Here is a 19,106-nt window from a genome sequence, read left to right as displayed (position 1 = left end):
TCACTTACAGGGGCAGTACCCTTCACACCCAGAGAAGTATGGACAAAGTCCAAATTAAAAGGGGTTTTGGTTCAGGGCAGCTGATGGGAGAGCATAGGCGACATATCAACCTCTTGTGGCACCTCTACCATGAAGAAAGTCACACCACTGAGACGGTTTACTTACAGGAGGTGTGCAAAAGATAAGAGTCCAAAAGTAACAAGCCCAAGTCATAATGGACAATGATCTACAAACCAGCCCGACAGGGACTCTAGTGACCGAAGGATTTTATCAGTAAATAAGTACAGGATTGGCCAAAATAAACACATAGGATCTTGTCACAGATGGTTTCAAAATTATCCCAATGCTCCGAGGCGGTGAAAGGGTTTTTATTAAATTCTTGAAGGGACCTATGGTTGTCATTCTCTCTCATCTAAAAATCACATTCTTCCATAACTTTGATGTCCCAACTGCCCAGGTTAGCAAATTCTGCCCTCCTGCCTAGATTCTTACTTATGCTAAGCGTGGAGATTTAAAGGTGATTCGCCTTCTCTAGTGGATCTCCCTTAGGGACTTCCTAACTCTCTCTGCACCATCCAGTGGTTTGTGTTCCAAAGGGTTATGGCAAGGTGCCATACAGACACACTGCCCTATTCACTCTCCTTAATTTCATACCCAATAAATCCTCTACCTTCCTCTTTCCTGGGGATCCCTCCTCACTACTCTTCTCTTCCAACTTCACTAATCTTCCTCAGTCTACTCTCTGTCTTCCTCTGCTGTCTCTCGATATGTCTCACAACTAAGCCTCGCCTCCACCCATTGATGTTACTATTCCCTACTGAACAGTACAACTCATTTTTTTACATTACAACTCGCTCCTGCACACTGCAAAAACCCTCCATCGTTATCCTACTCGGGACACCCTTCATTTCACTCACACAATCACTTCACATTCACTCTCCTCCTTACCACGCTTTCATGCACACTCATAATGCAGTACCACTTTCACCCACTAACTGTGGTAAACCTGAAGGTGTCTCACCCACTAGTCCCCAGGGATCTTTCATCCACATGGCCAGGACATGGCCATCGCTATTGGATCCAGTTCCTGGTGGTGAACCAGTGCGGGAGGATCACCCGGATGCGGGGTCTTTGGGGAGTGGAAGTTGGACACCGAAGGGTGAGATGCGGTATCCCCTTCCCTGGAACACCTTTTCCCCATCCTACCAGGTAGGATACCTAGAAGCTCAAACACCCCTTTCCCGACATGAACACTTTCTCATGGACGGTCCATCGTGAGAGACAACGGACTAACACCAGAGCCCTATACCTGACTTGTCCCAACACCCTGGTCAGGCCCAGTCAGGCAATTTCTAATCACTACACACACCCGACTCCCATTACACTACACCACAACGATAAAGGGCGGAGCGCGAAAGCACACTTTGAGCGACGAAAAGCACACGAGGAAGTAGCAGTTCCAAGATGCCAATTTACCACAAGGAGAAAGGCAGTGAGACTGGAGAGGGTTGCAAGGAGGGAAGAACCCTTGACCTCTAGAAACCATAGCTTTTCACGAGCCTTGGAAAATGAGAAGCCTAAGACAGGGAGCTGACCCTGATCTGTCCTACGCTGTGCATCAAGGGGTATCCAAGGCACTACGGTATTTATAACCCAGGCCGAGAGGAGCAATTGCTGCCGTGGTACTAACCTTGGCTCCTGCAAGAAAGCTGCACCAGTAAAAGCAGCACAGCCACGGAGCTGGAGAAACCGATACGAAATCAGCTTCTGTTTGAACTAAGGTTGCAAATGGCAACATTGTATGAAGAAATCCACAAAGGACAGTGTTTGAAGCACATGTGATGAGAGGTGCAAACAAATGGAAACTAAGGGAATTCATGTACTTTGAAAAGGTCAATAAGATACCGGGTGCAGAGTGGTCCCGCGCCAGGTGGGCACCTATTCGAAGGTCTCTGTTAGGCATCCAAATGAATGGTAACTACATAGTGAAAAAGGAACCTTATATCAAAGTGGTCCTGCGACGGGTCATGCTAAACTCTGTGCAAATTTGAAAGTCTTCGATAACTGTAAAGTGAGCTGCAATTGGTCCGAGACCGGCTGAGGGAGACTAACTGAATACCAAGAAGGGATCTGAGCCTGGCTGAGGGGGATCCGGGGTGAACCGCGACTCACCCGAGCGGAAGAAGGGGATCTGATCCTGGAAAAGGGGGGGGGGTCCAACATTGAACCTTTTTTTCTGTAATAAGGGGATCTGAGCCGGAAGAGGGGGATCCAGGGTGTGACACCAGAGATAGAAAACTGTAAGAAGAAAATAACTCTAGTTTGTTTTGCACATCAGGCCCTCTGAATCAAGAGACTTTGATGGGAAAAGAGACTTGGGCACAGAAGGTCTAGATGCTGGAAACAGAACCTTATCCCCATGTTGGAGAAGCCAGAAAGTGTGCTTGCCTCGAGTAAACCGCCTTGCCCCGTACTGAAAACGTGGGGAAGGAAGGCCAACGGACCGAATATCCAGACTTAACATTTTGTGAACACTTCTTTCTTTTTCATGAACATTCCCCTTCACCATTTCTAAATTAGCAGTAAGGATTGGTAATATATTTTTTAATAAAAGCCTGTTTATTTTGACAAGACTTCACTAGGACTGCATTCCTTATTATTTGATGGTCGTAGCTTGCTCACATCTTAGATTTAGGTTTAGATAGGCATTTATTAGAACACTTTGAAAGTTCAATAAACACCCTTGAACTTGTGTCCATCTTACTTCGATACCATGCCTTCCTTACATAATCAATAACTCACCTTCTCAAGAGATCACCCCCACATTCTGCTGCTCCTTCCTTTCCCCTACTGGTCTCATGGTCTGCCAGCCCCTCCTCATTTGACCTCACCTGAACAATCCACAACCTCCTGTTTCCTGCTGTCTTTTTTATGCTCCACCCGCTCCATCTTCCTCCATTGGATCACTGTCTCTGGACGATCTGGCCGTACATTCCCCAACCGGGAGGTGTTTGAAGCAACAAATTTCACAAGTAGCAGGTTAAAACCCACCATCTTTCTACATGGCGGTCCACCAGGGAGTAGGAATGGGGGCCTGGGAACCTCATTGTGTAAGTTCATGTTAGTGCGCCTTGCAGCAGTGCACTTTGTTCAGGGGTTGTGTGCCCCTGTCAATTTCCTGGTGGAATAGGGACTCTGTGTCAGGGGCTCTGTTTATTTGCTGCTGCGGCGGCAGCAAAGTGCACCACGGCTTCCCCAGCTGCTGTGCTGGTGCTCAGCTGCCGGCTCTCTTCTGGTGCCACACAGAGTTATTCTTGTCAGCTGTAGTTTGTACGGTGTCACGGATAGAGTTTGTTGTTGTACGGCTGCTGATTCCTTGCTACTGCCCCGTCGGAGGGGTTGAAATGAGAGCCGGACACAAAGTTATAGTATTTGCAAAGTCAGACATTTTATTAAACAAAAGTGGGTCAAGAAAACATCACTCTAGCCCTATTCTAAAGAAGAACTTCCCCACATAGAAAACTAGAGATCTGTCCGTGTCAAGTTGTCAGGGACTCAAAAGCCATCCTTGTGTCCAAAATGCCCTAAGCTGACCCTCACACTAGAAACAAAACAAAGGATGCAAGGAAATGTGTCTTTGACTTGATGTTAGCAAAACGTGTTAACAACCAAAAACATAAGCATGACTTTAACAAAAGTGCTCTCCGAAAAACCCTTGGATCCACAGGGTGGTTCCCTTTCCCTGGACTTTTTAGATAGGATGGCAAGCGTATCTCTTTATCTAAACGTTCCTTTGTGTCTTCACCGGACTCACAAAGTTCTTGTTCAAACTATAAATTCCATAAGAGTTTTTCATTAACTCTTCTTGTAAATGATGCGCATTGCCTCGTATACTCCCCTGCCAGGAATCCTTCTATGGGTTTTTCAGATCCCCTGGTATAATCCCCTACCTGGTATCTTCCCCACAATGTCAGAATCATTACACATCTGTAGTGTACTTGTCGGCCAGGGCTTGTGCTTTGGTTGATTTTCAGAACCGCTGGTATACTCCCCTGCCAGGTATCTTCCCACAGTATCAGAATCTGTATACATCTTCAAGTGCCTGGTGTACTTGACTGCCAGGACTTCTTTGTTTCACTGTTCTTTTCACTATACCACAGTAGCATCTACCTGGAGGTGCTTGGAATATTTGACTATGGTAACACTTGCTTCAGCTTTCCCCCACACCGGCATTACATGTGTCTGTACTTGCTTCTGGTTTGTAGCTGCACTTTTTCTTTTCTGCATTTAAAAAAATTATTGATTGTGCGTTGAATTGGTATTAGGTTTTGTCTGTATTTAAACCACTTTTGAGTATTGCCCATATTAGCAATCTCGTACCATTCAATCACTCGGTTGCATGCCTGTCGGTATGCCCTGGGATCCTCAACTGCTTTGGGCAGACTCATTGGTCTTTCCCAGTGTCTCAGACTCTTGGCGTGCCTCTGCGATGTAGCTTCCTCACTGGTACAGCTTCTCGCACTATACGTACATTTCCCCCAGCATTTCTTGCAGCTCTGCGATCACTCGTCAGCTGTCTTCCGTGGCCTGGACCGGAGAGCGCTGCGTCTTGGCATGACCATACATCCAGGAGCTCTTTTGCTGCTCCCAGTGCTTCCACGGTCCTTCGGGTGTGCCTGCTGCGCCTCTCCTCCCTTCTCACCACAATGTTATGTGTGTCTAGTGTTCGCAAGCCACCACCTCATTTGTACGTCATCTCTCACACTGCTTTCTCCTGCACTGTTCTCCTCCGCACTGCCTTTTTCATTTTTCTGGATACCATTTTTAAATGTCCTGTGCACAAAAAGACTGCATGTTAGGCTTCAGACTTTGCTTGGTTTGCATAAACTTCTCCTCCTCGTCGTCTCAGTACCCAAGATGAGGAGGAGGAACCCAAGGACAAATGCTTTAGGGTTATGAGGCATGACACAGTCACTGCATCTGAAGCTAAGTAAGTTGAATTCCAAGCAGCATATTGAGTGCGCAGCAAAAAAAAGACCTTTGGTCATAGGGCAGTGCTTGCTAAATACATACTTGCCCGATGTCCTGTCCTGTGTGAGGGGTGTGCAATGGGGCTGAGTGGAGATGACATGAAGCCATGCTGTACCCCATGATAGCTGAAAACATTTTCAAAGAGGTACTTTTGCTGCCTTAAACCAGTGCTATGGGATCAGGCTCTGCCACTCAGCACCAAGGGAAAAGTCATGGCGCCAGGGCCTTGTAAAATGCGTCATGCATCTTGAGCCTGAATTGCTTCCACCGTCTCTGACAGGAAAACTTAATGGAGAAAGGTACCTGTGCAGGTGAGGACTCGGCAGAGGTTGCATCAGCATCACAGGAGCACCAGTGACAGCTTTGTTTCCCAATGAGGTCTGGAGGCAAGCACAGGGAGAGCGACAACTCTACCTGTGCGGTTTCTTCTTCTTGTCCTTTTTAGCTGGAGGAATCTCCTCTCTTGGATATCACTGAAGGATTAGGCCCTCCCTCAATGAAGGATCTGATGCCAGAGACTTTGACAGCACCCTTTAAGCACCTTTGTGAAGGGAAGAAAAGGGTTCGGTGGCACGTTCCCAGAAGGTTTTTGAGTCGATGGACTGGCAGAATCTGCAATGCTTGGTGTCGTGCTCTTCCCTAAGGCAATAAAGATGCATCTTGTGTTGATCCAACACAAACATTCACTTCCCGTTTTCCAAGCAGGGTTTTAAGCATGACCCAGTAAATGCATCTGAAGCTAAGCTAGTGGAATTCCAAGCAGCGGACTCAGTGCGGAGGAAAAAAGGAACTTTGGTCATGGGGCACTGCTGACTACATACATAATTGCCCTGATGTCCTGCCCTGTGTGAGGGGTGTGCAACGGCGCTGAGTGGAACTGACATGGAGCCATGCTGTACCCTATGATAGCCGAGTACATTTACGAAGAAAAATGCTGCTGGAGAATACATTCCTAAGATGAGGAATATGTGGAGGCAAGGAATCCATTAGAATCTTCATATGATTCCCGGCACTTAATATCATTAGAAAAGGCCCAGTGCAAATTTCTGATCAAACAGTGACATATTTAGTAAGTCAAAACTGGTCAAGAAAACAGTCAGCAACCCACCAGACAAATCCATTCTTTTTGGTATAAATGTCAATTCAGCTAGAAAGCAAATATCACTCAAATCTCTAACATTATTTCTGATTACCAACCTAAAACATAGTTTCACAAAGGTAGCGGGCGCCCCTCTCTCGCAAGAACAGACATGATAACCTGTTCAGTGGTTATTAACCACTTGAGAGTTCGCAGCCACTGCTTTTACTCACTGTGCCTTTCACAGATGGGAAATATCCATTTGCATATCAGTCTTTGTCCTGCCCAGGGGCAGTCCAGCACCGAAATACAATGGCAATTCCAATCTGAACGAGAGTACCACCAGCAACCCCATACACGTGTTTCACCCTTGTTGGGGATCATCAGTGAGGTGAAGCTGATGCCTCTCTAAGCACAGTGAGAGGGAGACCACGTCTGGTTGCCCCCAGGAGACCTAGGGTTACCAATCCCAGGTTCCTTAAAAAATAGTTTTACAAAGGTAGCGGGCGCCCCTCTCTCGCAAGAACAGACATGATAACCTGGTTCAGTGGTTATTTTTTTTTTTTTTAATAATTCTGTTTATTACGTTTTAGTAATACAACAACAAAACAGGCGTGAGTCAAAGGCATACAACAGATCATGATAGTAAGGCAGTTTTCAAAGAGGCAGAGGGAACCCGGTGGGGCCGAGGGCCATCAGACATTCGTTGGGTATGGCAGGTAACCAATGTTAACAATAGTACATTTCTATTCCTCTCGGTACATTTCAGTTAGCGTCCAGCCATTTGCCCCATATTTTCTGGAATTTGCGGGGGCACCCCCGTGCGTTGTAAATCCGGCGCTCCAGGGCCGCACATCTGTCCAACTCATTGCACCATCGGTTCACAGATAGGGGGTCGGCGGAGCCCCAGCTAGCCGCGATCAATCTTTTGACTGTCCCAAGTGCCAGTGTCAGAAATATTCTATCATGTTTTGAGAGATCCACTTCACCTCGGATTCCCAACAGCATCATTTTGGGGTCCCTAGGGATTGGTGTCGCCAGGGTGGCAGAAATCGTGTTGGTACAGCTCTCCCAGAAGACCTGTAAGACTCGGCATTCCCATAACATATGGTAAAAGGTGGCCGGCTCTGTTTTGCACCTGAGGCATGTCCCATCTTCCAGTCCACCCCATCTGACCATGGCAGTGCGTGAATAGTATGTGCGGTGGAGGATCCTCAGTTGTATAAGCCTGAGTTTAGAATCAATACCTATTTCTCTAGGGGACATTAATGCCTCTACCCAGTCCTCTGGTTCCATGTGACCTATATCCCTTTCCCATTTTTCTTTGAGCCCATCTAGCTGCGTCGCCCCGAAGGAGTTAAGGGCTTGATAGATCGTGGAGGTGACCTTAGAGGTAATGCGTTGCGGAAGGATGTTGGTCTCAATGGGAGTACAGAGGGGTATGGTCGTCGTGTCAGGGAATTGGGTGCGGATGGCGTGGGTCATTTGCGCATGTCGAAACCGGTCCATAGGTGCGAGGTCGAAACGCTCTTGCATGGCCTCAAAGTCAAGGAGATGGCCTTCTTGTATCACATGTGCTAGTGTGTGTATCCCTTTCGCGCACCAGTGACCCAAGGGGCCCATCTTCACTATTTCTGGGAGGAGTGCGTTGTGCCATAGGGGTTGAGATAGCGTTGGTTTACCTTTCTAGCCTATCAGTTTGTGCGCATCCCGCCAGGCCCAGCAAATGTGACGTGTCATTTTGGGTAAGGACGGGGGTTGGTCGTGGGTGGCGTACAGGGTCTGTAGTGGGGTTAGTGGGGTCATGCTCTCCATTTCAACGCGGATGTGGGGGAGTGTGGGGTCAGCATGTATCCAGTCGTTTACCACCCCAATCTGGGCTGCAAGGTAATAGGTGCGAATGCATGGTAGACCGATGCCTCCCTCCCACACTGATCACTGCAGCGTCTCCAGGGCAATCCTGGATTGTTTCCCTCCCCACAGCAGTGTGCGTAGGCGTCTATCAATGAGTGCGAAGGTGTCACGGGGGATTATATGGGGGGCGTTTTGAAGTACATATAGTAGTCTGGGGAGGGTCAGCATTTTAAATAGCGCCGCTCTGCCCAATAGTGATAGTGGGAGTGATTGCCAGTGGGAGGTGTCCCTAGTGAATCGGTCAATTATTGGTTGTAGATTGAGTTGTAGGAACCCATCTAGTGACGGGTCGAGTCTTATGCCCAGGTATTTGAATTCTCTAATGGAGACATGATATGGGCAGGTTTCAGGGATCGCAGACTCACCTCCCTGGATCGGGAAGTAAATGGTTTTGGTTTCGTTTATTTTGAGGCCTGCGAAGCGCTGGTATTCCCTGAGGATGCGGGAGACAATCGGGCAGGAAGTGCGTGGGTTACTTAGGTATATGAGGAGGTCGTCCGCGTAGAGGGATAGTCGGTCTTCTCCCCCCCCTGGCCAGGCGAACCCTGTCCAAGTAGTGTTAGTCCTAAGCTCAATTGCGAGAGGTTCTATGGCCAATAGAAAAAGCAGCGGGGAGAGGGGGCACCCTTGTCTCGTACCCCGGCCCAAGGGAAATGATTGAGAAGACCTGCCGTTCACCCTTACCGTGGCCTCTGGGTGTGCATATAGGAGTTTAACCCACGATATGAACGTTTGCCCCAGGTTCATTCGAGACATGATTGCCCACAAGGCCTCCCAGTCCACAGAATCAAATGCCTTTTCAAAGTCCACTGCCAGGAGGGCCAGTGGGGCTGATATTTCCTTGGCTCTACTCAGCGCCAGTTGAACTCTGCGCAGGTTCATGCGGGTGGATTTGTTGGGCATGAATCCGCATTGGTCGGGGTGAATCAGGGTCTCAATAACCTGCAGCAGTTTATTGGCTAGTGTTCTTGCAAGGACCTTGGCTTCGCCGTTGATCAAGGATATTGGGCGATAGGAGGCACATTCCTCCGGGGGTTTCCCGGGCTTATGTATGACGACTATGCATGCCTTCCTGAGGTCCGGGGGGAGTGCCCCCAGCTCCTTGCTGCGCAGAAACATACGGTGCATGTGGGCGGGCAGTGAACCGCCGAGGCATTTCCATGTTTCTGTAGGGAACCCGTTGGGACCCGGGGTCTTCCCAGGTTGGAGCTGTGCGAGCGCCTCTTGTACCTCAGTTACAGTGATTTCGGCGTTCAGGAGGTCTGTTTGGCGCTGTGAGAGCTTCGGGATCTCGAACCGGTCAAGGTAGCATGTGGGTTCGGGAGGCAAGTACTCGGTTGGTGGAGTGTAGAGTTTCTCATAGTAGGCGGCGAATGCTGCAACAATGTCCGAGTCGTCTGTGAGGAGCGTTCCGTCTGGAGATTCAATTGCCCGCACATGTCCCTTGGTCTGCTCGCGCCGTTCCAACCAGGCCAGTGTCTTATTCGCCTTGTCACCTCGTTCGTAGATTTGACTCCGGACTAACTGATGGGCTGTCCGTGCATTGTCTAGAGCCAGGTTGCTAAGGGCCACTTGTGCGGTGATCAAATCCTCCTTAGCTTCTTGGGTGGAGTGTTCCAGGGTTTGTTGTTCGCACTCCAGGGCGCGCGCTTCTGCCTCTTTGATCTTTCGGATTCGTCTTCGTTGGTAGGCTGAAACTTCCGAGATAACTTCGCCGCGGAGGACAGTCTTATATGCCTCCCAGAGCGAGATCGGGCAATCCACTGATCCTTCGTTGATTTCGAAGTATTCTGTTGTCTTCTTCTCCAGTTCCTCCGCTATTTCGGGGAGACGTAGGTGGTATGTGTTCAGGCGCCAATTACGATCCGGACCACGACAAGAGTTCTTCATAGACAGTAGGAGCGGAGAGTGGTCAGAAATACCTCTTGCGAGGAAGTCAGCGTCAAGGAGCCTGTGACTTACATTGCGGGGGATGAAGGCATAGTCGATTCGGGAGAATGACTTGTGGACACCTGAGAAGAAGGAGAACCCAGCCTCGTTGTTGTGGAGCGCGCGCCATGCATCTGTCATACCCAGAGCTTCGGCGAACATGGCGAGTGGTGTGGGGGCAAGACAGGAACCTGGCCTCCTGTGAGATCTGTCGATTGTAGTGTTCATCACTTCATTAAAGTCCCCACCAATCACCCATACATCGGCCACATCCTCGAGCAACCGGCTCTGTAGCTCGGAGAGTAGCTCTTTCATCTGTGAGGGGGGGGCGTAGACTGCAGCGAGGCCCCATTTCTCGCCCCAGATGTCGGCCAGTAACATAACATATCGGCCCCGGGGGTCGATCTTGACCTTCCTGACCTGCAAGGGGACTCGCTTGTGAACCAGGATCATCGTGCCCCTAGCTCCTGTTGTGAATCCAGCCAGGTAGGTGTGAGAGTAGTTGGTTTTTTTGAAGAAGTTTGTGCTCGTGCCTAGTAAGTGTGTTTCATTTAGTAGGGCAATATCAGGTGAGTAACGGTTAAGGTACTGGAGCACCAGTCTTCGTTTTATGCTGGAGCCGAGGCCGTTAACGTTCCAGGAGAGCACGGTCACCTTGTTGGAGTTCATTCTCTCTGCGTGGGGCGCTTATCTGGATATCTGGAAGGATCAATGGTAGTCCTGTACGTTCGAGATTTGTGCAACGCTATACTTTCGGGGGGGATGCCCGAAGGTCTTCTCGTGTTGGTATGTCTCCTGCCTGGATGATGATCGTGTCTGTGGTCTTGCCCATAGCCAATATCTGGCTCCCTTGCCAGTGCTTCTATGTGTCGCATCTTCTTGTTTCTTGTTACGTTTTCTTTACGAACTTTGAACTCCCCCCCACCCTGTACTTCCCCTCCAACTGGGAGCACCTGTCGCCCAAACATTAAACCTATAACTTTATAAACTTCTTCGGGATAACCCGGGTGTGGTAACGCACGCTCAGCCTTAGGGGGCGGCGGCCGCTAAGTGAGCATTTCCACTCTACCAATCTGTAGTTTGGGCCCTACAGTACCGGGTACTCATCCTTTTCCCGCCGGGGTCCTTGACGCGTCGTCGTCTGCCTCAGACGGGGAACGAGGGGGCGAGGGTCTCCCAGGTCGGGGTCGCTGCGTGGGTGGGCCCGATGGCCCACGTCTCCCGTTGGGTTCCGTGAGGACGTGAGTTTCAAGCCAGTCCCATGCATCTTTGGGGTTGTAAAACAAGTGTGTAGCGCCTTCATACTGGACTTTTAGCAATGCCGGGAAGAAGAGGGCATATTTGATGGATAGTGACTGGAGCTTCCTCTTAACGGAGTCAAAAGATTGGCGGGCTTTTTGGACTTCTTTCGTGTAGTCGGGGTAGAAGCCAACCTTGTAGCCGTTGTATGTGATCGGGCCCATGGCCCTTGCCATTTGTAGGATTGCATCTCGGTCGCGATAATTCAGTAGGCGTGCGATCATTGTTCTGGGTGGGGCGCCCGGTATAGGCCGGCCGGTGGGGACTCTGTGTGCCCTTTCCACCGAGAAGAATTTGGATAGCTTCTTCGGGGCAAAGATATGAGTGAGCCAATCTTCCAGGAAGAGTTCTGCACTGGGGCCTTCCTCTTTCTCCGGTATACCGAGGATCCTGAGATTATTGCGTCGCGCCCTCCCCTCACTGTCTTCGGCGCGGCTTTCCAGTTGGGTCACCTTTTGGGCAATCGCAGTGAGCTGCTGTTCCATGCGGTGGATCGCATCTTCATTGCTGGACACCCTCTGTTCTGCTTCACCCACTCTGGTCGACAAGTTGCGGAGGTCTTGGCGTATGAGGGACACCTCTGAGGATAAGCCGCCCATTTTAAGTTCCAAGGACGTCATGGAGTCCCCAATCGCTTTCATAAGGTCTGACAAGGAGATAGGAGGGTCGCTGAGTTCTCCAGGGTTACTTTCTTCTTCTAGGGGTTGAGGATCGCGCTGGGGAGGGGCCCCCACGGTATAGAGATCCATCTTGCTCTGTAGCGTTTGCCTCCTGGTTTTCTCCTTTCCCATGTTGTGATCGGGTTCTGTGTAGCAGGGGTCTAGCTGTTCCCCCTCGAGGCGGACGATTGCGTACAGGCTGCGCGGGATGCGCACTGTGAATCGCGGCCAAGGTCACGTTTGTGGTGTTCGCAGTGTCGTCGCGCGGCCTCACCAGGCGGCGTGATGTTGGCCCTTGTCTATCTCGGGCGTACCGAGTGGCCAAAGTGCGTAGGACTGTGCCCTTGTTCTACCGCGAGTGCTGCGCTTCGGGGTGTGAGGTAGGCCGCTCGGGGTGGTCCCAAGAGAGAGGCAGGGCAGTTCCACTGTTCACGCCGAGTTTTGGGGTCCACCGCGGACACGCAGGTAGTAGCAGCGCTCTGGGTCTGGTGCTGGTCTGTGGTTCACCTGTGTTCAGTGCAGACTGGTTGCAAAAAGGGGTCGCGGGGGGGAAAAACAAGCAAAGCGTCCGCCCCCCACTCCCTTGTACCTTCTCGTGGGTGCCTCTAGTTGCAGCGTGTCTTCCTCAATGGGGGAGCGCAGCTCACGGCTCCCGCTGCCGCTCGACCCCGGGTCTCGCAGTCTTGCTGATGGGGGGGGAAGGTCCGGCAGGTGAGGCCGGTGCTGCAGCGCCCAGGCCGCAAAGCCTCTCCTAGTGTGTGGGCCACTGTTGTCCTGAGGGTGGAGGAGGTGAGGGGGGCCTCTCCACGGCCGCTCAATGGCCCCCATAGAGCGCCGTGGGGTCGCGTTCCGAGCGACGATCTCGCCTGGGGACCAGCGAATTCAGCGCCTCCGGGGGGTAGGGGCGGTCCTCTTCTTCCGCCCGCGCCGCGATGGTCGCCTGGCGTCCACCGGCAGTCCGCGGGTTGGTTCTGGCGTCTCCCGTTCCGGTTTCTCTCCGGAGTGCGGCGTCAGCAGCCCTGGTGGGGCCACCACCGCTGGCAGGCGGTTGAGGGAAGATTAGTCCGCGTAAAGTGGAAAATTTACAGGATGTTAGCAGCGGCCGCCGGGAGCCGTTGGTTTTAGCAGCGCATCTGTTCAGTGGTTATTAACCACTTGAGAGTTTGCAGCCACTGCTTTTACTCACTGTGCCTTTCACAGATGGGAAATATCCATTTGCATATCAGTCTTTGTCCTGCCCAGGGGCAGTCCAGCACCGAAATACAATGGCAATTCCAATCTGAACGAGAGTACCACCAGCAACCCCATACACGTGTTTCACCCTTGTTGGGGATCATCAGATTGGGATCATCAGATTGGGATTGGTAACCCTAGGTCTCCTGGGGGCAACCAGACGTGGTCTCCTTCTCACTGTGCTTAGAGAGGCATCAGCTTCACCTCACTGATGATCCCCAACAAGGGTGAAACACGTGTATGGGGTTGCTGGTGGTACTCTCGTTCAGATTGGAATTGCCATTGTATTTCGGTGCTGGACTGCCCCTGGGCAGGACAAAGACTGATATGCAAATGGATATTACCCATCTGTGAAAGGCACAGTGAGTAAAAGCAGTGGCTGCGAACTCTCAAGTGGTTAATAACCACTGAACAGGTTATCATGTCTGTTCTTGCGAGAGAGGGGCGCCCGCTACCTTTGTAAAACTATTTTTTAAGGAACCTGGGATTGGTAACCCTAGGTCTCCTGGGGGCAACCAGACGTGGTCTCCCTCTCACTGTGCTTAGAGAGGCATCAGCTTCACCTCACTGATGATCCCCAACAAGGGTGAAACACGTGTATGGGGTTGCTGGTGGTACTCTCGTTCAGATTGGAATTGCCATTGTATTTCGGTGCTGGACTGCCCCTGGGCAGGACAAAGACTGATATGCAAATGGATATTACCCATCTGTGAAAGGCACAGTGAGTAAAAGCAGTGGCTGCGAACTCTCAAGTGGTTAATAACCACTGAACAGGTTATCATGTCTGTTCTTGCGAGAGAGGGGCGCCCGCTACCTTTGTAAAACAACCTAAAACATATTTAAGCTATGAAACCTTGCTAGAAGACTAGTCAAGGATGTTTTTCAATCTAATCATTCTGAAAGAAAACACAATTATACAAAAGAATAATTTCCCATTTTCACAAAGTTGGCGGTGTGGTGGGTATTATCGATCACTAACTTGGATACTATTTTATATTCTAACACATTTCAGTAAAAATAAAAAAATAAAATCATACATGAACATGATTGTACAGGAAGAACATATCAAATTCAGAAAGATACCTTCCAGTTTCAGATGAGGTGGAAGATATTTCAGAGTGAAGGTCCTGAACTGGTAGTGGACGATTGAGGGAATGGGTTTGCCCCAGAGTATTATCTATCACAGTAGCAGCTATGCTCTAGCTGGCCAAATGCAGACATCGGGCGAGTTTAAAGGTCTGAAAATCTGGATAGCTATACTTTCCTGAGGTTTTATATTGGCGATTGCATGCACTTTAGATTTCATATGTACACTTGTTTGGTTTTTATGAGTGTATGGTTCAAATAAACTGAATAAGGTGCATGAAAGGGCACAAACAAAGCAAAGAGACTGTGAAACATCCCAAAAAATACTTTGAGTGTGTATGATTTACAAATCATTTTACCTACGTAAACGTATTTACCAAACCTTAGTTCATGAACAACACTTGATGATCAATCATTACTTTTTCTCTTTATTCTACAGTGGAATGTATAGAGCAAACAGGTTTCGCCCGAACGTAGACCCATCGTTCACATTCAAAACACAGAGAAAACATTTCCTCCCCATCTCATAACATCAACTAAGGAAAGAAAAATGGATTAAAACCAGTCTATTCCGTTGTGTAAACTTCATTAATCATTGTCTATCCTAAAATGGCAGCAACATCGTGTTAGTCATTTCTAAATACAAAAGCCTAAACAAATGCTGCAATTTATTCCATTTTATTTCAATGGTGAAAAATGTTAATTTGTGTGAATCAGTCAGTACCAAATGGGGCGACCCCACCAGGACCACCTTGTTGTTATAACAAAGCGGTATACAGAGCTAGAGCCGAAAAGAGATTTTCAGCTAACAAATAAAATATTGACCAACATCAATGTCTATTTGTCTGAACCCAATCATGTAAGTCTTTCTCAGTTGGTGGAGTCACATTGGTGGGTGCACCCACCGCGGCAAATGCATCTGCATGTAAATCTGCAGGCATCACTGCACACTCTGGTGCACCGATGGGAAGAGGATTTGGAGTGTAGGTGTGCCTGAAAGACGGAAGACAGCTGGAGGACTCATCGCAGTGCTGGCATAATGAAGAACATGTAGTCAAGGACTATGCGGGAGCCAGAGTGAGTCGGACGATAAGTGTACTTGTATGCAAGGGTGGGTGTGTAAAGCATTAGGCCTGTAATAGACACATGAGGGAGTCCAGGGTTGGTCTACTCAGGCAGTTTTCCCTAAGCCCAACAGACAGGATGTGATGTGTATGGTGGGGGGTAGCATTAGGGAGCTAGACAGGGACTTAATGGAACACCGTCATCCAAGGAAAGAACCGATCTCGGTGACCCTTTAACAAGGCAGTGATTGAGAGAAAGCCATATGCTAGAAACCAATGATTTCACAGTAAGTCTCTGAATCTGTTTAAATAGGAGCTTCATGAAGAGCCACAGAAGCAATGTTAAAAATCTACACAAAAGACCTTTCATTAACCAGCTAAAGAAAATGTAAAACAACTCAACAATTTTACATTTAAGATCCATACCAGGCAAGTATAAACATGGTATGTGCACATCATTAAAAGCAATACAAATATTTTAGAAATAGTCCCAAAATATCATTGATTATAAACAATTCAGTAAGATCAAACAGAGTGCGTAGTTCAATAGTCTCATTCGATCTAAGCATGTGCAATACTTACGGTAGACCCAATATTGTTGATCTGCGATTTCAACGAGAATGCCATCGTACTCCCACCAGCTCCGTTTACAGGGCTTGAAATGAGTAGCAGTGTTGCCTCAGATGGATGAAGAAAACGGCAGGAGAATTCCAAGCTTAAGATCATTTGGCTCCTTGTGTAAGCGAAAAGAAATGGCAAGTGTTAAGGGTTTCAAACTAAAGGGAAAAGAAACAAATTGATATATGCAAACCTTGAAATTGCATCCAGAATCAAATTCTCGATTGTTAGGGAGAGAGACCTTGAAAAAAGAATTTTGTTCCTACTCACAGTGAACTCACATCTTGAGCAGTCATACCACCCACTTGGAACATCAGTGCTACACAAGCCAATGCCTTACCTTCCTACCAAGGGAGGCCGTGATGCATGGAATTTTTGTGTTTGTCACAAATGGAAAACTAGTGAAACTGTCAAGATGTCAAATAAAACGTTTGTTCCAGTCATGTCCAAAAACCCACATTTTAACCCTAACACAGATAACAAATTTAAAGTGCGAGGATGGTCTCTTTTCTAAAGGTGATAATGAAACTCCTTCTTCAAAGGAAACTTCCAAATGTCATGGATTGTATTCATATAAGGAAATGCTCTCTTCCAAAGACACACTGTTCCAATATCCAGGGAATTACTTCTTTGCCCTGGATTCTTGCTTGTGCCAGTTCACAGGTGAAGAAGTTGGCTCCTGAGAAAAACAAAGCAAGTTACTTACGCCTGGTAACGTTCTGGATGGATGTTCCTTCCACGTATTCCTCATCTTTGACATTCAATATCCAGCTTCAGCTGCTTTGAAAAAATAATGTCAGCATAGGGCACTGTGCATTGATGCAATCGACTTGATGTCCCTTGAGGGCCACCATCTTGAGGATGATGTCATCGAAGGCATTTATAGCAAGCCCAGCGCCCGTTGGCTTCAGTTCTGTTTTTTCTTTCAGTAGAACTACCTGCATCAGTAAGAACTACCCGCATCAACACGGATTTGACCGTACTAGGCTCTGAACGAGTAGACTGGGAGGGCTGTGAGGAATACGTGGGAGGAACATGCAGTCGAAAGAAAGTTAACCTGGGTAAGCAACTTGTTTTTCGAATGGATTGTGTCCTCCCACGTACTGCTCCCAAAGCAATATTTGTTTTGGCGGAGGGAGTACGAATTTATCAATGGTTTCCATGAACAGAATGGAGGCCAGCTTTTCCAAAGCTTACATCCTGACTTAGGAAGAATCAAGGCAGTAATGCTTCGTGAAAGAGTGTATTGTAGACCACATAGCTGTCCCACAAATATTTTTAATATGAACACCTCTTTGCAGAGCCGAAGAGGTAGCCATGCCCCTGGTGGAATGGGCTCTCAAGCTTTCTGCAGGATCTTTGCCCGCCAGCCTATAGCATTCTGAAATTGCTAAAATAATCCATCTTGATAAGGTCTGCTTGGTTACAGCCTGACTCTGTTTATGACCAGTACAACCTATAAAAAGTTGATCATCCAGACGAAGTTTGGACAATCTAGAAATGTAGAAGCTTAGAGCTCTACGTGGATATAATCTGTGCAACCTCTCTTCCTCCTTGCCAGGATGAGATGGAGGAAAGAAAGTGTGTAACACAATCTGTTGTCCTACATGAAAATCTGAAATGATCTTAGACAAAAATGAAGGCTTAACAATCAGGACGACCTTGTCCTTGTGTAATACTGTAAAGGGTGGTTTAAATGATAGTGCCTGCAACTCACTCACTCTAAGGGCTAAGGTTAGTGCTACCAACAAAATGGTCTAGAACGTTAGTAAACTTAATGGACATGAATGTAGTGATTCAAATGGAGCACACATAAGAAATATTAACACCAGATTAAGGTCCCAAACCGTAACCTAAAAAGGAGATGGAGGGAACACATTGGCGAGTCCCTTCAGAAATTGTATCACCAATGGTATCTTAAAATATGAGGTTTCTTCAGATGAGCGCTTAAAGATGGATAGCTCCGCCAAATAGCCTTTAATTGTTCCAACCTGGAGCCCCAGATTGGCTAGGTACTGTAGAAAGGATAACACCTCTGGTGTTTTGCATAGTAAAGGGTCTACATTTTTGTCCCTGCACCAGCTGCAGAATCTATTCCAATGGCAGCGGTACAAAGACTTTCTTGTTGGCCTTCTGGCAGAAAGCAAAATCTCCATTACATCATCCGGGAGGTCTCAATCTTTATACCTTAGCCTCTTAGAAAACATGCGTGAAGGCTCTGAGTGTCTTGACCTCTGGGTGGGGAACCAGACCTTCTTCTTGCGAGAGAATGTCATCTGTTTGTGGAAGATGTATTGGAGGGCAGATGGAAATGTCCAGAAGGTCCGGGTAGCATGTCCTTCTGGCTCAATCCGGGGCAATTAGGATCATGTGTTTCATGAACTTTCTCAACCTCCTGATCATGCAAGGAAAGACAGGGACTGGAGAAAATGCGTCCAGGAGTGGAAATTCTTAGCCCACCATGAACACGTCTCGTAGAGCTCCTCTTGAGGGAAATTCCCTGGAGCAGTACAGTTCTCACTTCCTGTTGACACTGGTCGTGGACAGGTCCAATTGAGGGGTTGCCCAAAGGGAGAAGATCTCTTGAAGGACTTCCTGAGCTAGTTCCCACCCATGGGAGACTGTGCTCTGCCTGCTCACAGCGTCCGACGCTGTGTTCTCCTCTCCAGCTAGGTGAACAGCTGACAGGGAGATTCTTCTTGAATTGCCCAGTACCAGAGCTGCATTGCCTCTGCATAGTGGTGGTGACCCTTCACCTCCTCTCTTGTCTCTGGTCATTATCAGCCCATTCTTTCCCCGAACAGAAGGCAGAAAAGTCTTCAGCGCAAGTCTGATTGCTCTCGGCTCCAAAAGATTGACTTGACGTTTGGACTCTGATGGAGACCAATGACCGTTGACTGTCAGATCGTTGGCATGGGCTCCCCACCCCGTTAGTGAGGCATCCGTCACTACTGTTATCTCCGGTCATGGTTGAGAAAAGGGTTCTCCCTTCAGAATGTTGTCCTCACAGGCCCATCACAGGAGATCCTGTGCGATCCTGCTTGGAACCTGAATTAGGCTGACATGTTGTCCGAGGATTGAGACCATTGTGTCCCGACAGCCCATTGAAGGGATCTCATTCTCAGCCATGCCTCTGGCACCAGAGAAATGCAGGATACCTTGAGGCCGAGCAACCTCAAAAAGTCAAAGGCCGGG

General features: G+C 48.5%; 1 protein-coding gene across 1 annotated transcript in view; it reads right to left on the bottom strand.

Moving 5' to 3' along the window:
- CFAP47 (cilia and flagella associated protein 47) overlaps positions 1 to 19,106 on the bottom strand; it is a 3,369,192-nt gene that overhangs the window by 2,033,793 nt on the left and 1,316,293 nt on the right. The window contains exon 38 of the mRNA XM_069639370.1: positions 15,876 to 16,026. Within this exon, the coding sequence (XP_069495471.1) occupies positions 15,876 to 16,026 (151 nt within the window). The remainder of the gene's footprint in view (positions 1 to 15,875; positions 16,027 to 19,106) is intronic.

The sequence above is a fragment of the Ambystoma mexicanum genome, chromosome 7q (genome assembly GCF_040938575.1).
Source record: "Ambystoma mexicanum isolate Mex_15411 chromosome 7q, UKY_AmexF1_1, whole genome shotgun sequence".
Lineage (NCBI taxonomy): Eukaryota > Metazoa > Chordata > Amphibia > Caudata > Ambystomatidae > Ambystoma > Ambystoma mexicanum.
This window is presented reverse-complemented; position numbering and strand designations above follow the sequence as displayed.